The following is a 15,857-nucleotide window of genomic DNA, read 5'->3' on the forward strand; positions in this document are numbered from 1 at the left end:
AAAGTTCTGTGGATCTTAACTTTGTCATTACCAAAGGTATGCATGCCACCAAACATATTAGCTATGACCTTCCAAGTCCAACACATCCACGTTCTCTAGCTTAAACCAATCATGTAGCCAGCAAAAGGCCGCTGACTCAAAATAAAGTCTTAAGTCCGCGCAGGGCAAAGCCTCCTCTATCTTTAGAGTCTGTTAAAATCTTAAACTTAATTCTTGGCTTTTTGCCTGCATATAAACTTGATAAATCCTTTTGCCATTTCTTAAAGCAGTCCAATTTATCCAAAATTGGTATGCTTGGAATAAAAACAGCATCCTTGGTAGGACATTCATTTTTATCACAGCTATTCTTCCCATTAACGACAATTTAATCTTGTCCATATTTCCATCCTCCTTTTTATCTCCATCCACAGTTTTTCATATTGCCTTGTACAGGTCAAATTCTTGGTTGTGAGATTGATACCTAGATATTTACAGATTTAACAAAAATTGAGGCCAGTGCCTTCTTGTATTCTTTGAATCTGTTCTGCACTCAGATTTTTACCTAAAACTTTGGTTTTTGCTTATTTAATTTGAAGCCGCTACAAGAAAATTGTTCAATTAGTTCCAAAGCTCGGGACACTGCTTTCCCGGTTCCTGCAGGATAGCATCAAATCATCTGCGAAGGCGCAGTTTGTATTCTTTCTCTCCCACTCTAATTCCTTTTGTCTGTTTGTCTTTTCGGATCATATTTAGGAGGACTTCCAGGACCGTAATAAAAAGTAAAGGGGAGATAGGGCACCCTTGTCTTGTTTCCTTTCTCAACTTCAATCTCCTCCGATATCACACTGTTTACTATTATTTTTGCTCTTTGTTCTGTGTAAATGGCGTTGATGCCATTTAGGAATTTTTCTCCAACTCCATCTTTTCCAAATTCTTTTTCATGAATGTCCAGATACTTTGTCAAATGCTTTCTCTGCATCAACAAACAATAGTGCCGCACCTGTATTCTCATGTCTCTCTCCAGTTTTTCTAAAATATCCACAATACTCGTGTTTTGCTTATTTGTCTTCCTGGCAGAAACCTGCTTGGTCTCTATGTATATAGTCTTTCAGCACTCTTTTCAGCCTTGTAGCCAAAACATTTGCAAAAATTTTATAATCCACATTCAAAAGGGATATTGGCCGGTAATTTTCATTGGGGTCTTATCTGTGTCTGGTTTTGGAATCAGTGTGATAAAGGCTTCTTTCCACGTCTCTGGTGCCCTATCTCCTTCTAGTATTTTATTGCAAATTTCTCTTAACGGCTGCGATAGCCATCTTTCAATGTCTTATAGTATTTTGCTGTTAGTCCATCCGGTCCTGGGGCCTTCCCCATTTGCATATTGTTTATGCATCTTCTATCTCTTGTGTCGATATTGGGTGGTTGAGAGTTGTTAATTTTTCCTCTGGGACCTTTTGCAATCCATTCTTTTCCAGAAATCGGTCTATCTCTGCTTCATCTATCTTCTCCTCCTTGTACAGTTGCTTATAAAATCTCTGAAAACACCATCTGATTTCCTCCGGTTTCTCTACGTTTTTTCCATTTCTACCAAGTTGCTGATGACATTTGCCTTTTGTCTTTTCTTTAGTTGCCAAGCCAGTAGTTTTCCACATTTATTAGCAGATTCAAATGTTCTTTGTTTCATCATTTTCACTTTCCATTCAATGTCCTGATTCATAATATTGGCATATTGGGATTGCAAGTATTTAATTTCTTTTTGGATTTTGATACATCTGGGATGTCCTCTTAATTCTTTTTCCTTTTCTTTGATTAATTTCAACAATCTCTCCATTTCTGCATTTTGTTGCTTCTTCTTTTTCGCTTTTTCGCTTTTTCACTTATGAGGAATCCTCTCATTACCGCTTTACTTGCATCCCAAGCAATCCTTTTCTCCACTTCTGAACTCCAGTTGATTTGAAAATATTCTTTCATCTTCTTCGCTGCTCTTTCCACTAGCTTGGTGTCCCTCATCAATGCGTCATCCATTCTCCATCTAAAAGAATCCTTGGAAATCATTTTTAGGTTTAACTGTACCGGCTTATGGTCTGAAAATGTTTTGGGACCGATTTCTGCCTTTTGTATTTTTGGAGCCAATTCATTCGAGATCCAGATGTAGTCTATCCTCGACCATGACTGCTGAGATTCACTAAAATACGTTGCCTCTATTTCTCTTGGGTTTTTTAATCTCCAGGAATCCACCAAATTCAAATTGTCTACCATTTCAAAAAAAGTCCTTGGGAGTTTCCCATCGTTGGTTAATTTGGTTCTTTGAGATCTGTCCATTAATGTGGAAACTGCCCCATTAAAATCTCCAAGGCAAACTACCTTATAATCCAAATAATCCAGCAGCAAGTCATGTACTTTTTTGTAGAAAATCGACTTTCCATCATTTGGTGCATAGAGTCCCAGAATCAAAAAATTTTCGCCTTGTACGTTAATTTCAATTGCGATGTATCTCCCTTCTTCATCTTTAAATAGCTGTCTTGGGCTATATTTCTCCTTTGCGTAAATCACTACTCCTCTCTTCTTGACCTTGTCCGAATGATATAAACTCTTGGCCTAATTTTTTTTCTGTAATAATCTTCTATGACGGCGGGCTATGTGGGTTTCCTGTAAGCATATTATGTCCAAGTTCTTCTTTTCAATGCTATAAAACACTCTGCGTCTCTTTGGTCTCTGATTCAATCCCCGAACATTCCAAGTCATTAACTTGAGCACCATTTCTTTGTTTATTCCTCTCCTCCAGTTGCCTGTCCTTTCTTATCTTGTTCTGGATCCTGGCTTGGTCCTGGTAGTCCCGACGGTGGTGGGTCCTGGCTTGGTCCTGGTAGTCCCGACGGTGGTGGGAATACTTCTGGAAACTTGTAGAACTGTGCTGGATCCAATGGAGTCCCTTTAAAGTGTTCCAGATGCTTGTCCAAAAACTTTTGCTTCTCCGCCAAGGACCTTATTCTTATCTTTTTCCCTTCAAACGTGAATGCCAGGCCTTCTGGAAACTCCCAACTGAAGGAGATCTTTCTTCTTCTTAACTCAGTCACCAAATCGTTATAAGGAGCTCTTTTATCCAAAAAAAATTTGGGGATATCCTTATAGAAAATTACTTTGTTCTGCTGTACCACCAGGTTGTTTCTGTAGTGTAAATCCAGAAAAAAATCTCTGTCGTGTCTATCGTGTAGCACAAGCAAACAGTCACTGACTGTTTTGGTGCTTTTCTTTCCTCTGGAACCTCTAGGTCCAAATCTGAAGGCCTTCACTATGCGTGCTGAGACGTTTACCTCTTCTAATTCCCAATATGTTGAGAATTGTTGCACAATATAGGCTTTTAGGTCTTCCCCTTCCAATTCTGGAAGACCCCTTATTCTTATGTTTCCTTCTCTCTGATGTAGTTGCAGAAAAGCAAGAGATTCTTCAACAGTTCTCTGTCGTGTTCCAATATTCTCTATCTGCTCCAAATCTATATTGTCCAATTTTTCCTCCACCTTTTTTATTTTTTTCTCTGACCACTTTAATTTCCTCTGAGTCTTTTTTCAGAGTAGTCACCTCGAGCCCTATTTTTATTAATTTCTTCTCTGTTCTTTCTTACATTCTCCTCAATTTGCCCAATTGATTTTTCCAAAGTCTCAGTAGAATTTTTAATATCGGCTTTTATATCAGCTTGGAGTTTTTCTATTGCAGAGTTAACTGTTGTGTTCACTGATGCACCAATAGTGTTCACTGATTCTTGTGTTTGCTTCAACCTTTTGGTGACACTATTCAAACCTGCTGCAATTTCTGCCACACTAACAACCAGTTTCTCCATTTGTTCCTGAAGAGTTAAGGAAACAGAGCCTTTTCTTTTTTCAGAGCCAGTTCCTTTAGATCTAAGTTCCATTCCCTGTGGGCTCTGTAGCTGTAATCTCAAGGTCACTCCAGTTGCTGTGGTAACTGTCTCAGACATTCACAGCAGAAGACCAACAGTCCCAAAAGTAAACACCAGGTGGCCAGCAGCTAGCTTCTGAGAACAAAGAGGCTGCAGAGCCAGGAGCCACACCAGTCCAATAATCCAACTTTTAGGCAAAGAGTTCAAATTTTCCCAAAATTGTACATTCCTTAAAGCCAAGAAGAGTCTATTTTAAGTAGCCCAAGTCAGTAACTGTTTCTCACTTACAGTGTTACCACCAAGTCCTTAAAATAACTTGTATCTGGCTACCAAAGTCAAAGAGTCTCCACTGGTAAACAGTCACTGAAACAGTATCCAGGAAAAAAAATGGCAACAATGTTTTGCAGCCCGCTACTGACCCGGAATCCTAGTCCTGAGGGCGAGCGGTGTCTTCTTTTGCCATATCCACTATTCCTGAGTCTCAAATCATCCATAAAACAACTTTTAATCAACTTTTAAAAAGTTTGGCAGAGTTCGCAAAACTTTTCCGTTACTCGCGGCTTTAATCTTTTAGCGCTACCAAGCTCGCGCAAACAGTTCAAAGGGAACAGGCTTCCTTTTAAAGTTTCCTCTGCAAGCAGTGTGCTCAAAACTTTTCAAACAGTCCAAAAACTTTTACTTACAGAGTTTCTTTGGAAGTTTCTATGTCGGAAGTGCCGGGCGCTCGGGTCTGGCGGGGTCGCTGCTTTGATCCTCCGAAGGCAGACGCTTCTTCAGTCCCGTGTCGGAGCTTCGCTCGCCCGTTTTCCCCCCTTACGAGGGTCAAACGGGAGCGGAGACGAAACGTCTGGGACCCACGAAGCAGGCAGTCCACGGGACGCTCTTCCCGTGGCTTTAAGGGATCCGTGGCGCAGGCACGGTAGTCCCTAAAGCCTTACGGAGGACGGAGCCGTCGGACTCCCGTCCGCCATTGACTCGGCGCCAAACCGGAAGGGAGAACATGTTTTAATTCAGATACTCACACTCCATCTTCATATTTAAATATACACAGCAAGATGAATCAAATCATGGATGCAACCCATTTGGTACTTAGCAAGGTATCTATTGTCTTGGTTAGCCAACTCTGTAATAATCATAGTCTTATGAACCATCACTGAATGGACAGCTAAATGACCTGCAAAAATAGAACAATGAAGTAGTTGCTAAGCTGTCACGATATCATTTTCTTTTCCAATATGAGCAAGCGTTTTCTTTACTGAGCAAACATCTTGAATTGTACCACTTGGCTTGAGTGGAATAAATCCGCTACGCTATCTCAACATGATCTTAAGGCTGAGATTGGTATCTGGCAAAGAAGTAACTCAGTCTCTTGTTGTCATGACACTTGGCATTTATGACAAACTTTACCACCACCTCTTAGAACTAGATTAACATTTCTTATTGTAGGCGTTTATGTTGGAATGGCATCGGGAGGATGCAATTTTAATTTTTCCTAATCCAATTTAAATGCAAATGTTAACCACTCACATGATGGCATGTGTACATAATTAAGTGTCATTATATACTACACGAATCACTCAGAAAGCTCCAGAGAGCTATTTTGCTGCATGTCTAAACTTGGAAACCAGCCAAACAGTTTACATCTTAGTTTTGTCTTGGTGTTTATGCTTACTAAAGTTTTCTTAAATTACAGGTCAACAGATTATGGGACAACATATGAAAATGAATGACAAAGTGGGTCTGAAGACCATTCTTAGCTACCTCTATGTCTGCCCAACTAATAAGCGCAAGGTAAGTGAGAACATATGATTGGTTTAACCCTGACATAAATTTTATTTTGATTGTTAGTTGCTATTTACACAGTGTTACCAATGTTCCTGATTAACAAACAAACAAAAACAAGTAGTTTACAATTTAGATGGTCTTGAACCTTCTTTTTAATGTTCACTGCATCCTGATTCTCATGCTGCTTTTTGACAAATGGCAATCTTTCATAATACTATATAGCCCTTTTTAATCATTCAGTGGATGCATGGATAGGGAGAATGTTATCTCTTCCCTTATTTTCACTCCCATCTCCTTGTATTATATTCCTTGTATTCAAGTGAAGGTGAGAACAGAGACCTACAGGTGTACAACTTATGCACATTCGGGAACCATGCAAATGGCCAGGTCCCTGATCATAAGTACAAAATATTCATATGTACGTGTGGCTGCACCTGCATAGAGCTCTTTGCGCAAATGCAGATGAGCATATGGGTGGCAGGGGAAGAAAGCACCATTGCAATCCTGCTCCGTACACATTTAGTACGAGTGGAAAAGACGTAGACAAGGCCATGCTTTCTTCCAGCCTGAAGCTTTCGTCTTGGTGTTCTACTGAAAAGGCATGAGAAACATCCTAGTGAGACTATAGGATGAGAAGTGGTCCCATAGATTCAGCCAATGAGTAGCTGCATAGGGAACCCCAGTACTGTCCTTTTTGACATCATTAGCCCAATTCCCAACCTCTCTCTTCTGCAATATAGCCCTTGATGATTTCTATTTGACTCCTTACCATTTGACTCCACTGAAGTGTTTTAATCCCTTGCCTACTTTATATTGCAATATTGTGGAGTTGTTTGGTATACAGGCCTCAGTCCTGTATACCTGAAGGAGCGTCTCCACCCCCATCGTTCAGCCCGGACACTGAGATCCAGAGCCGAGGGCCTTCTGGCGGTTCCCTCACTGCAAGAAGCAAAGCTACAGGGAACCAGGCATAGGGCCTTCTCGGTAGTGGTGCCCACCCTGTGGAACGCTCTCCCATCAAAGGTCAAGGAGATAAACAACTACCTGACATTCAGAAAATACCTGAAGGCAGCCCTGTTTAGGGAAGTTTTTAATCTTGTGGCTGGGGAGACCCAGCCAGATGGGCGGAGTACAAATAAATTATTATTATTATTGTGAAAACATGTTAAAAAACAGGGCTAGTCACAAACCCTATAATACATACTGAATCAATTTAAGAAGTAGCTGGATGCAGGAGAATGAAGATGCTTGATGAAATATCCCTGGAAAGCAAGGAATTTTGCATTGTTATTATGGCCTGTGCATGCGATACATTATTAACCAATTAAAAGTTATCTAGAAACATTGCCAAAAATGTGTTCTTTCTAAACAAAACAAAGAAACAAAAACCTGCAACATTTCAGATACGCAAAATTGTTATTGTATTCAGTTTCACACGTCTCGTTTTCTTTAACAGTGTTGAATACAATAAATTTGGGGATAAGTTTGATTCACCCATACTGAAAATGCACAAGATGTGGATATATAGCATGAAGCCTGAAGTTATTTTGTTTCTTCTTGAATTAGGATGAACTCATTGTTGGGAAAGGGAAACGGCTCATTAAGATGTTAGAGCCTCATCTATAGAGGCCAGATTGTATTTAAAGTTGCTTGCCTTTTAAGTACTCCCAATAGTGAGCTGAAAAGGATTTGACAAAATCCTGCAGAGAAAATGCATCCCAAAGCCCGGAAGGTTTTAATCATATCAGCACCCCACTGAGCAACAATTTATGAAGGATTTGTAATAGGGAAATGCTCACAAAAGAGGGATAGTTGTTGTTGTTTTTTCTCCTTGTGTACATATGAACAGTTTATCTTGCTTAGGACAGACAAGAAGTTTTAAGAACACTGAAAATAATTTGGGAAAGGCTTCACTTCCAGGGCCAGCTTTACCATTTGCTTGGAGCAGCTGTTGGAGGACAAAGGTTGTGTGCCTGTCTTGACTCCCCAACCCATGTGAGGAAAGGGGACCTATCCAAACATGAATCTGCCCCTCTAGTTTGCCTTTCCCTTCCTGTGAACCCCACTAGCAGAAAGACCTCCTTTTCCCAAAGCTGCCTCCGCCTTGCTTAGTTCTTAGATCACCTCAGTCAATGTGCGGGTTTGGCTTTTAAGCATGGGTTGGGCAACTACAGACAAGAGACCACAAAGCTTCATAAAAGGCGGAGGGAGTTAATCTTGAAAATGTTTCAATATATTAATAGTTACATGCACACAAACAATCCAAGAGGGCAAAAAGATATTGAAAATAAATGAGGATAAATGCAGCCAGTTATTCATATCTCAACAGTTTCTACTAGCTAAAATTCCTTTTAGCAAAATTCTTTCAGTCAGAATTCTTAGGATCTTATGTCAGGCCACTCTCCTTCCTCCTGCACCAAGATTGATCTTCCAAGAACCTCAGATCCTTCATCTCCACACGTAGCTCATATACCCCCAAGCTACTCCCCGCCCCCAAACCCCAACCCACAAACCAACCAATATAAAAGTATGTTTTTGCCTTTTACAGACCAGACTACTAGGTATTCACACTTTGCTTCATTATTTTCTAACACCTCCTGATATGGTTATATGCCTGCCAAGGTTGACTCTAGGAGGCAAACAACCCCCATAATTCCCAAACTAAATTATATACAAGATTGTTATGTAAACTGTTATGCCAACGAGCCAGGTATGTTCAGGTGCCATGGAGGAAACTATCATATTGTCACTGTTGAGGTAGGGTACACCTGCCAGTCTAGTAAGTTTCTTTTTGTGGGAGAGGGAGATATTTTTTCTTTGCCCAGGTAGCAAATGTTTTGGGCTGGCACACAAAACATTTATATATTTACACTCACGTACAACCTCTTTATTGATAGCAAACTCATTGCGGACCCAGGCATAGGGATCCTGCAGCTAGTGGGGCCCAAAGAGATGGGCAATAAAGACAGCTACCTGGAAGAGGGCAGAACGGGGGGCAGGGTAGGGGCAGGGCGGGGTGGAACAGGTGGCATAATAGGGCATAATGAGGTGGAGCTGACTTATGTGCACGCCACAGACAAGCACAGGGGCCAGGAACGGAACCCCAAGCCAAATGGTTGATGTCTGCATATGCATTCATTGTTTTTTTACTGGCATAAATTTAAAGTTTTAAATTTATTTCAAAACTTTGAATGAATTATGTGGAAATGTCCCCAACCTAAGAGCTAACAATACAATAGAACCAACATCATTCATAAATTAAATAAAGAAGAATGACTTGAACAAGAAGTGTTAGAAATTTTATTTGAAATAATCAACTTTAGGAACAAGTATAGATTGCCAAAATTAATCATGAAAAGTACTGGTGTTTTGTTTTGATTGCTCCAATTGAATGGATCCTAGTGTTGAATGAATGGTTCTCCCTCGTGTCTTTAAGTCAGTGGCTCCAAATTAGGGATCTGGGGACCCCTGGAGGGCCGCAGAACATATCCAGGGGCACTTGGCATGATCCCCTGCCGGGGACTCACTTCTCTTGTTAATTGGCACAGTGAAAGCCTTCCATGGATCATCCAGCCTCTGCTCGCAACCATGCCTGCTTGCTGGCAGAGGAAAAACTTGTGAACGAGTTGCTGGATTGAAAGTGAGTTAGAATGAGCACAAACCTCTGACACAGTTTCTTAAGGCTCTTGCAATTGGAGTGGAGAGCTCCATGTGACCTCTATGTGAGCATCTGGAAAGCGAATCAGCAAGCATGCCCTGAGTGCACCCAAGAGCTTGTCCTATCCCTGACTCACCAGCTCTGGGAGTGGGAGATGGCTCCACATGGCCCTAAGTAGCTGTCAAGCAGGAAATTGAGGAGGCAGGTTTATGCCCAGATGCAGTTAATTCCCCACTTTGGATATTCCTTGTCTGACAGTGCCATGGCACATGGGAATCATCACAAAAAAGAGGCAATCATGATTGAAGCTCTTGGCCACCCAGCATCATTGTCATGCTCCGAAGCTGAGGTGGGCATCAAAGAGCACCCAGGGAATCTAAGCAGCTCTGATGCAGCAGTGGGATTGAGCCAGGGAAATGCTGGGAGCCAGGGTGGCACCCCAGCTTGCATGACACTGAGCCTTAGAAGCCTCACCCCCGACTCCAGTTGTGTGGAAAGGGAACCTCCTGTCAGAGATGTATTCATAGTAGGACAAACTGACACTTGTTGCCACCTCAAATTTCTTGCCACCTCAAATTTGCAACATTTGCCTTGTAAACGTGTCTCTGAATGCAAGGTACATTAAGTTGAACTACAGCTCAAAACTAACTATATTTTCTTGTTAGAGTCTAACAAAAATTAATAGACCTTATTTATTAGAGTGGTAGTCTTATTGAAAGCCAGAGCCTAAACTGATTTCACATGAATTTTGTAATTTGTTTGGTTTATGCTAATTGGTTGTGGGTACATTAATATACCACACCTTGTTTTAGTGTAACAGCTGAGTGACAAAACTGTCAGATCTCTTGTCAGTTTTACAGTATTCCGACACCATGATTCTAATATTTATTTGACCAGCATTCCCTAAGTAATATGTTGCATATAAATGAACACTGACATATTTTGAAAAGTGTCTGCCGTGGTCTGTGAATGCCAGTTTTCTCTTTAATGCCTTATATTTCACTTTTCGTCTCTCTCTTCCCCCCCCTCCCCCAAATAAGCACAGGTTGTGGGTTTAAAAAAAAAAAAAAAACCCAACAACAACAAGAAGAAAATGTTCCAGGCAATAATGAATCTGTAGTTTCCCGGAGGGTTTTATGAGACATAAAGAAGAAAACATTATTTACCATTTAAGCTGCTGATCCGTCACTATTGGGGTTTTATTTGGGTAAATTACAACATCTTCTTTGGATCAATCTATAATAATAGAAAACAATAATCTAATAATACTGAGGGGTATAAACCTGGAGATATAAAAGCCACAGAAAACCTGTTTACAGGCAAATAACTCTCATCTTGTTGAAATATGGTGCCACCTGGCCCTGTGATTTATGACAGTGGAGAATGGGGGAGGGAGAGGGAAACCTCAGTTCTGCCAAAAAATTCTGCCTGCGTGTTATTTGTCAACAAGTATCCAGAAGAGAGAATTCCCGAATGTCCAATACATTTATTATCTGGTCCGGTATTCTTCTAATGGGCTGTTGCAATGAGAGAGGAGAAAATGTATACTTAGCACGTGGAAGGAGTTTGAAATTTGAAGGGAAATGTAGCTTTGTTTTTTCTATATGTGTTTAACGCAGTTGTGGGGAAGCTTTTTCAGACCAAGGGGCACTTTCTCTCATGGGCAGCCATTCAGGGGCCACAATCCAATAAAAACATAGGGAAACTTCCATCCAATTGTTAGAGGCATTGCCACATTTCAAGGGCACATTCCAGCCAAGCAAATATATCTGAGGAGTGTGCAGAGCAGCAGGGTTGCTATGAGCATAGCCAAGGGACACAGGTGTGACCAAGGAAGAGTCCAACAGGCCATTTGGAGTGGCTTTTAACTCTAGACTTGGGATTTACCACCCCTGTTTTAAAGTATCTGAGGCTGCAATCGAAAAAGAAAGAAGAAAAGAAAGTTACTATGTAGTAATACATCACTTGATACAGCGAACCTTCCTTCTGAAAAGGCATGCATAGGATTACACAGAAAGTTCTCAAAAGACTTCTTGATTTTTATTTTATAAGAAACACTTTTTATTATTCTATATGGGCTTTAACGTTAAAGGTCTCCAAGTATTTGATTTAAAAACTACATGGGACGAGTAAAAAATCCTGATTGATATGAAAATGCAAGTGAAAAGAAGAGACTTATGGCTGGTTGGGGGAAATATTTTTTCTGGAGTCACTGAGCTGCTGGCTAATTTAGATGCTGTGTCCTCATAAATTGCACACGGTGTTCTTTCCAAGGAACCAGTACATTTGTTCTTTGTACATCTCAACACCAATGTATCTTTGCATCTCCAGTTAATTAATAAAACTCCAGTTGATAATATCTGCCAGCACTTTCATACTATTAATAGCACAATGTCTTCTCATCAGATATTGATTATTTCCTGTGGGCCTGGGTTTTGTTTTCTCTTGTCCTGCACTCCTGCATTAAATTTTGCTTTATATCTTCTAACCTTTCATTTTTAATTGCTGTGCTGTGGAATGTGCAAAATGAATGGGTTGCAGATGCCTTAATCTTTCAATATTTTCCTTTTATGCACAGAAGGCATGATTAATATGTCTAGTATTGCTCTATGTGTTTCCAAGGCAAGGTGCTATGAGCTAAGGGGAAAGGTTTCAAAGCAACAGAAACGAATAGAATATTTATCCCTGTGTAAAGCCACCTAACTTTCAAAACTAGGAGATGGAGAGGCGCAAAGCACAACTGCACATTTTGCTTTGATTTAACCCTGAGCTAAACTTGTGTGTCCAATTAATGACAGTTTACTCACACTAGGTGATAGGTGCAAGGATTTGTTGTTGAACCCTCAGATTAAAGTTTAGTCCTTGTGTTGAGCTCAGATATAGCTTTGGTTCTTCTTTATTCTAAGGGGAAAAGATCAATTTGAAAGTCATCCTACAGTGGTTTGTGGGTTTAATGCTGGTGAAGGATTTCTTTAACTAATAGACAGAGAGAATGAGACTGTATGAAACATGATTGATGTGGTAGTGGAAGCATGAAAACAAGACGGCTGATTGTGATAGCTGAGAAGGTTACACAGACTGGTCATAAAACCATGATTCTACAGTGGTCTAGGAAATGCTTTGCAGACAATGCAATTATGGTATAAAGATGTATAAGATTAGCTGTTTTGTGCTCTGAGGTTTCAACACAGTGTGGGGGGAAATCCTCAAAACAAAGGTTTAAAATATGATGTACCTCTCAAAGAAAATGTTGTAGTCTTCTAGGTCAAATTTGCTTCATCTGAAATTCCCTCTCCAGCTGTGGCTATCTCTGCTGATTCACCTGAAAGAAAAGATGTGACAAAAGTTGATCTTAATTTGCACATACTGTATAGCTTAGTTTTAAGACCAATGAGATTTTTTTTTTCACAGAAGTTACATTTAAAAAAAATATCTACACAAACATACTTGTGTAGTGTAAACACAAAAAGTCTTACTGAAGATAAAATAGTGGATGGAAGAAGGAGGAGAAGGAGAAGCTTGCTCCTGGGGAAGTTTTTGGTAGTTTCTCCAAGAGCTACTGATAATGTAAGAATGTAATGTAATAATACTTCAAAAGCCAGATGAGGTGTCTGGTTTTTATTGCTGACTATTAGACATACTTTTTTTTAAAAAAAATCCATTCTTTTAATGTAGAGATCTGAATATTGTTTCATCTATAGCAGTGTTTTTCAACCACTGTTCCGCGGCACACTAGTGTGCCGCGAGATGTTGCCTGGTGTGCCGTGGGAAAAATTGAAAAATTCAAGAGAATTACTTTATATATAGTCAATATAGGCACAAAGTTAATTTTTTTAACATTTTCTAATGGTGGTGTGCCTCGTGATTTTTTTCATGAAACAAGTGTGCCTTTGCCCAAAAAAGGTTGAAAAACACTGATCTATAGTAAGTCCAAAAAGACTGCTTCAACCTATATAACTGGGAGACATCAAATTTATGTTCCAGATTTCTACTCCTGTTTTTCTTTTTTCATATTAAGTATCTTTTTTTCCTTAGGATTTAACAAAGCTGCCTGGGTGTTTTATTGATGCTGCTGGATCCCTAAAATTGATAATATTTATAAATATGAGTGCAGTATTAAAACTTCAATATATTTATGATGGATGACATTGCATAGCTTAAGCCGTTGAAGCAATATTCTTTGGCTGGTTGAAACTCTCTGCATTGGCTGAGACATATAACCTTGGATGCTGTTCCAGAAACAAATGCAGTCGATAAAGCAAGGATAGTTTCATCAAATTGTACAAAATACAGTTTATGCCTTCACTTTTTCTCCCTACCCCAACAACAACTACAATCCAAGAAACATGATCTAATTTCTATAGCAATTAAGATAGAGATATCTAATTGAAAGTCAGTGGCATTGTTGAATATTGAACTTCTTTAATTCTGTGTTCAGTACAGAATAGCATCAGGGTTGGGTTTTTTTTCTATAGTTGAGCTATATTTTTATCATCTTTATTTTCACAAAGGTTTCTTGCTTGTGTCAAATCATTTCTCTGACTCCTTTCTCGGCCCTATTGAGATTCTTTAGATTAGCTCTAGCATTCTACAAGAAAGAGTTGTTAATTCAGTAGTACAGCAAAGTTTGCATGCCCAGGTCAATCCCTGGTTTCTCCTGATAAACAGAACTTCTCAAGGAAACTTATATGCACAAAACATTTTTTTCTATGACTGAACTGATACTTCTCTCTAAAGGTAGCACAGCAGAGAGAGGGCTAGTCTAGTACTTCCCCTCCTGATGTACTGTCTTCTACTTACAGATAGTTTTCATTACCTGACATTTCCCCACCTGCAGTCTGCAGTGACCAATTTCTTCCATTTCATAGCTACTGCCTCATTCTGCTAATTTTTCAGTATCATCTGCTGAAGGACATAATAAGTGATCAAATCTTCATGATGAAAGAGCACCATAAATAGAGCATGGAACAGCTGTTGTTCTCCTCTGAGGAATGTCAGGATGAGTTTTACTGGTGTAGCATGAATATTAAGAAAGAAAACCCCAGTACGTCCTAAGTAACAAATGAAAATAGTGTTATCTTCTTCGCTGCCGATCTGAACAGAGCTACCGGAATGACCTATTTGCTCATATGGCCTTGGGCATGAGTTTTGGGACCAGGGACAAGCAAGATCAAAATTTCAAATATTTGCATCTTATGTCTATTTTATGACTCTTATTGGTTAAATGTGCTCAGTCTCATTTCATATTGCACAGCTTTCTCAATTATCCCTAGTTAAGGTGTTGTTAAATAACCCAGCAATATTTTCCCCTGCTGCTGAATCTCTGCTGTTATTCCTTGGTATGGCCTTTCCCTTCCCTCTCAGTTTAAGAATGTTACTGACATTTACAAATTCCTACAGGATGATTCAGTCAATTACTACCAAAGACACCCATTGTTCCCAGCAAACTGACCTTTACTCTTAGGCCCCAATTAAAATCTATTTCACTTTCCTCCATAGAGGAAGCTATAATTGGAACCTTGGACCTTTGCCAGGAATAACTATTCTACCCACCCACCCCCTTTTATTTTTGAAAATGCAATATTGAGGACAAATGTAAATTAATTTGGAGGGGAGCTGATGTAGTGTTTAATGAAGATTTTTAATTACACAAAAAATTGCCTGTCAGCACAAATAAGTGCAGGGAGACAGAGGAAATAATTTCTGAGTGTGCATGGTGATATGGTTATTTTCCTTCACTTTCTCTACTTTACACTATGATGTCCCAATTATTCCACGGCTGGCATTTGTTGATAATTGGAGGGTAGAATCTGTTGCTAGCTTTGCAATACCTGCTTTCCTTGTCTCACTGATTCAATAATTAAAATAACCCAGAACTGTGCAGCTGTTATTTTCACAGGCTAGTGTGCCTGTAATTTTTTTAAGGCCCTGGAACTGGTGCCCTTTCAATGCCAGATTAAACCCTGTGGAGGCCCCTAGACATATCGGGGGGAGGCATTGCAAATTATCTCCTAATATGTTTTTGAACTCCCTACACACTAATCACAGAAAGCTTCATATCTGGAGGTTTCCATGTGCACACTCTCGTGGGATAACATTGAACCAAGAAAGCTTGATTGTAATTTTCTTTGAATATCCTATTATTTTGATCTGTTGTCACGGGGCCCCTAAAAGGCCTGGAGCCCATAGGCCGATGACTACTCTGCCAATTTGGCAATCCAGCACTGTGCACTTTTGAGGGAAATGAGTACCCAGTTACACTGCGTTGAACCATGTTTGCAGACTTGAAAAGCCTGGCCCACTTTGTCCTTCTGACTGAGACACAATAATATTGTTATAATATTAAGCTGAAGCCAGAACCCTTTAATTCCTGGATCTAGCAAGTTTTAGAATTTAATCAAATTTTCTGTTTCCTGGAATAGCCCGGCTAGCCTCCTGGTGAGTGATAACCTGACTGATGAGCCATTAATGGCAAGAGTTGCAGTGATGTGACCTATAAGTAAAGCAGAGAGAGAGAGAAAGAGAGAGAGAGAGGGA

General features: G+C 39.8%; 1 protein-coding gene across 1 annotated transcript in view; it reads left to right on the plus strand.

The window, feature by feature from the left end:
* Positions 1-15,857, plus strand: part of SORCS1 (sortilin related VPS10 domain containing receptor 1) — a 340,603-nt gene that overhangs the window by 174,910 nt on the left and 149,836 nt on the right. Inside the window, 2 exon segments of the mRNA XM_033149720.1 lie at positions 5,571-5,594; positions 5,596-5,668. Of these exon segments, the coding sequence (XP_033005611.1) occupies positions 5,571-5,594; positions 5,596-5,668 (97 nt within the window).

The sequence above is a fragment of the Lacerta agilis genome, chromosome 5 (assembly GCF_009819535.1).
Source record: "Lacerta agilis isolate rLacAgi1 chromosome 5, rLacAgi1.pri, whole genome shotgun sequence".
NCBI lineage: Eukaryota > Metazoa > Chordata > Lepidosauria > Squamata > Lacertidae > Lacerta > Lacerta agilis.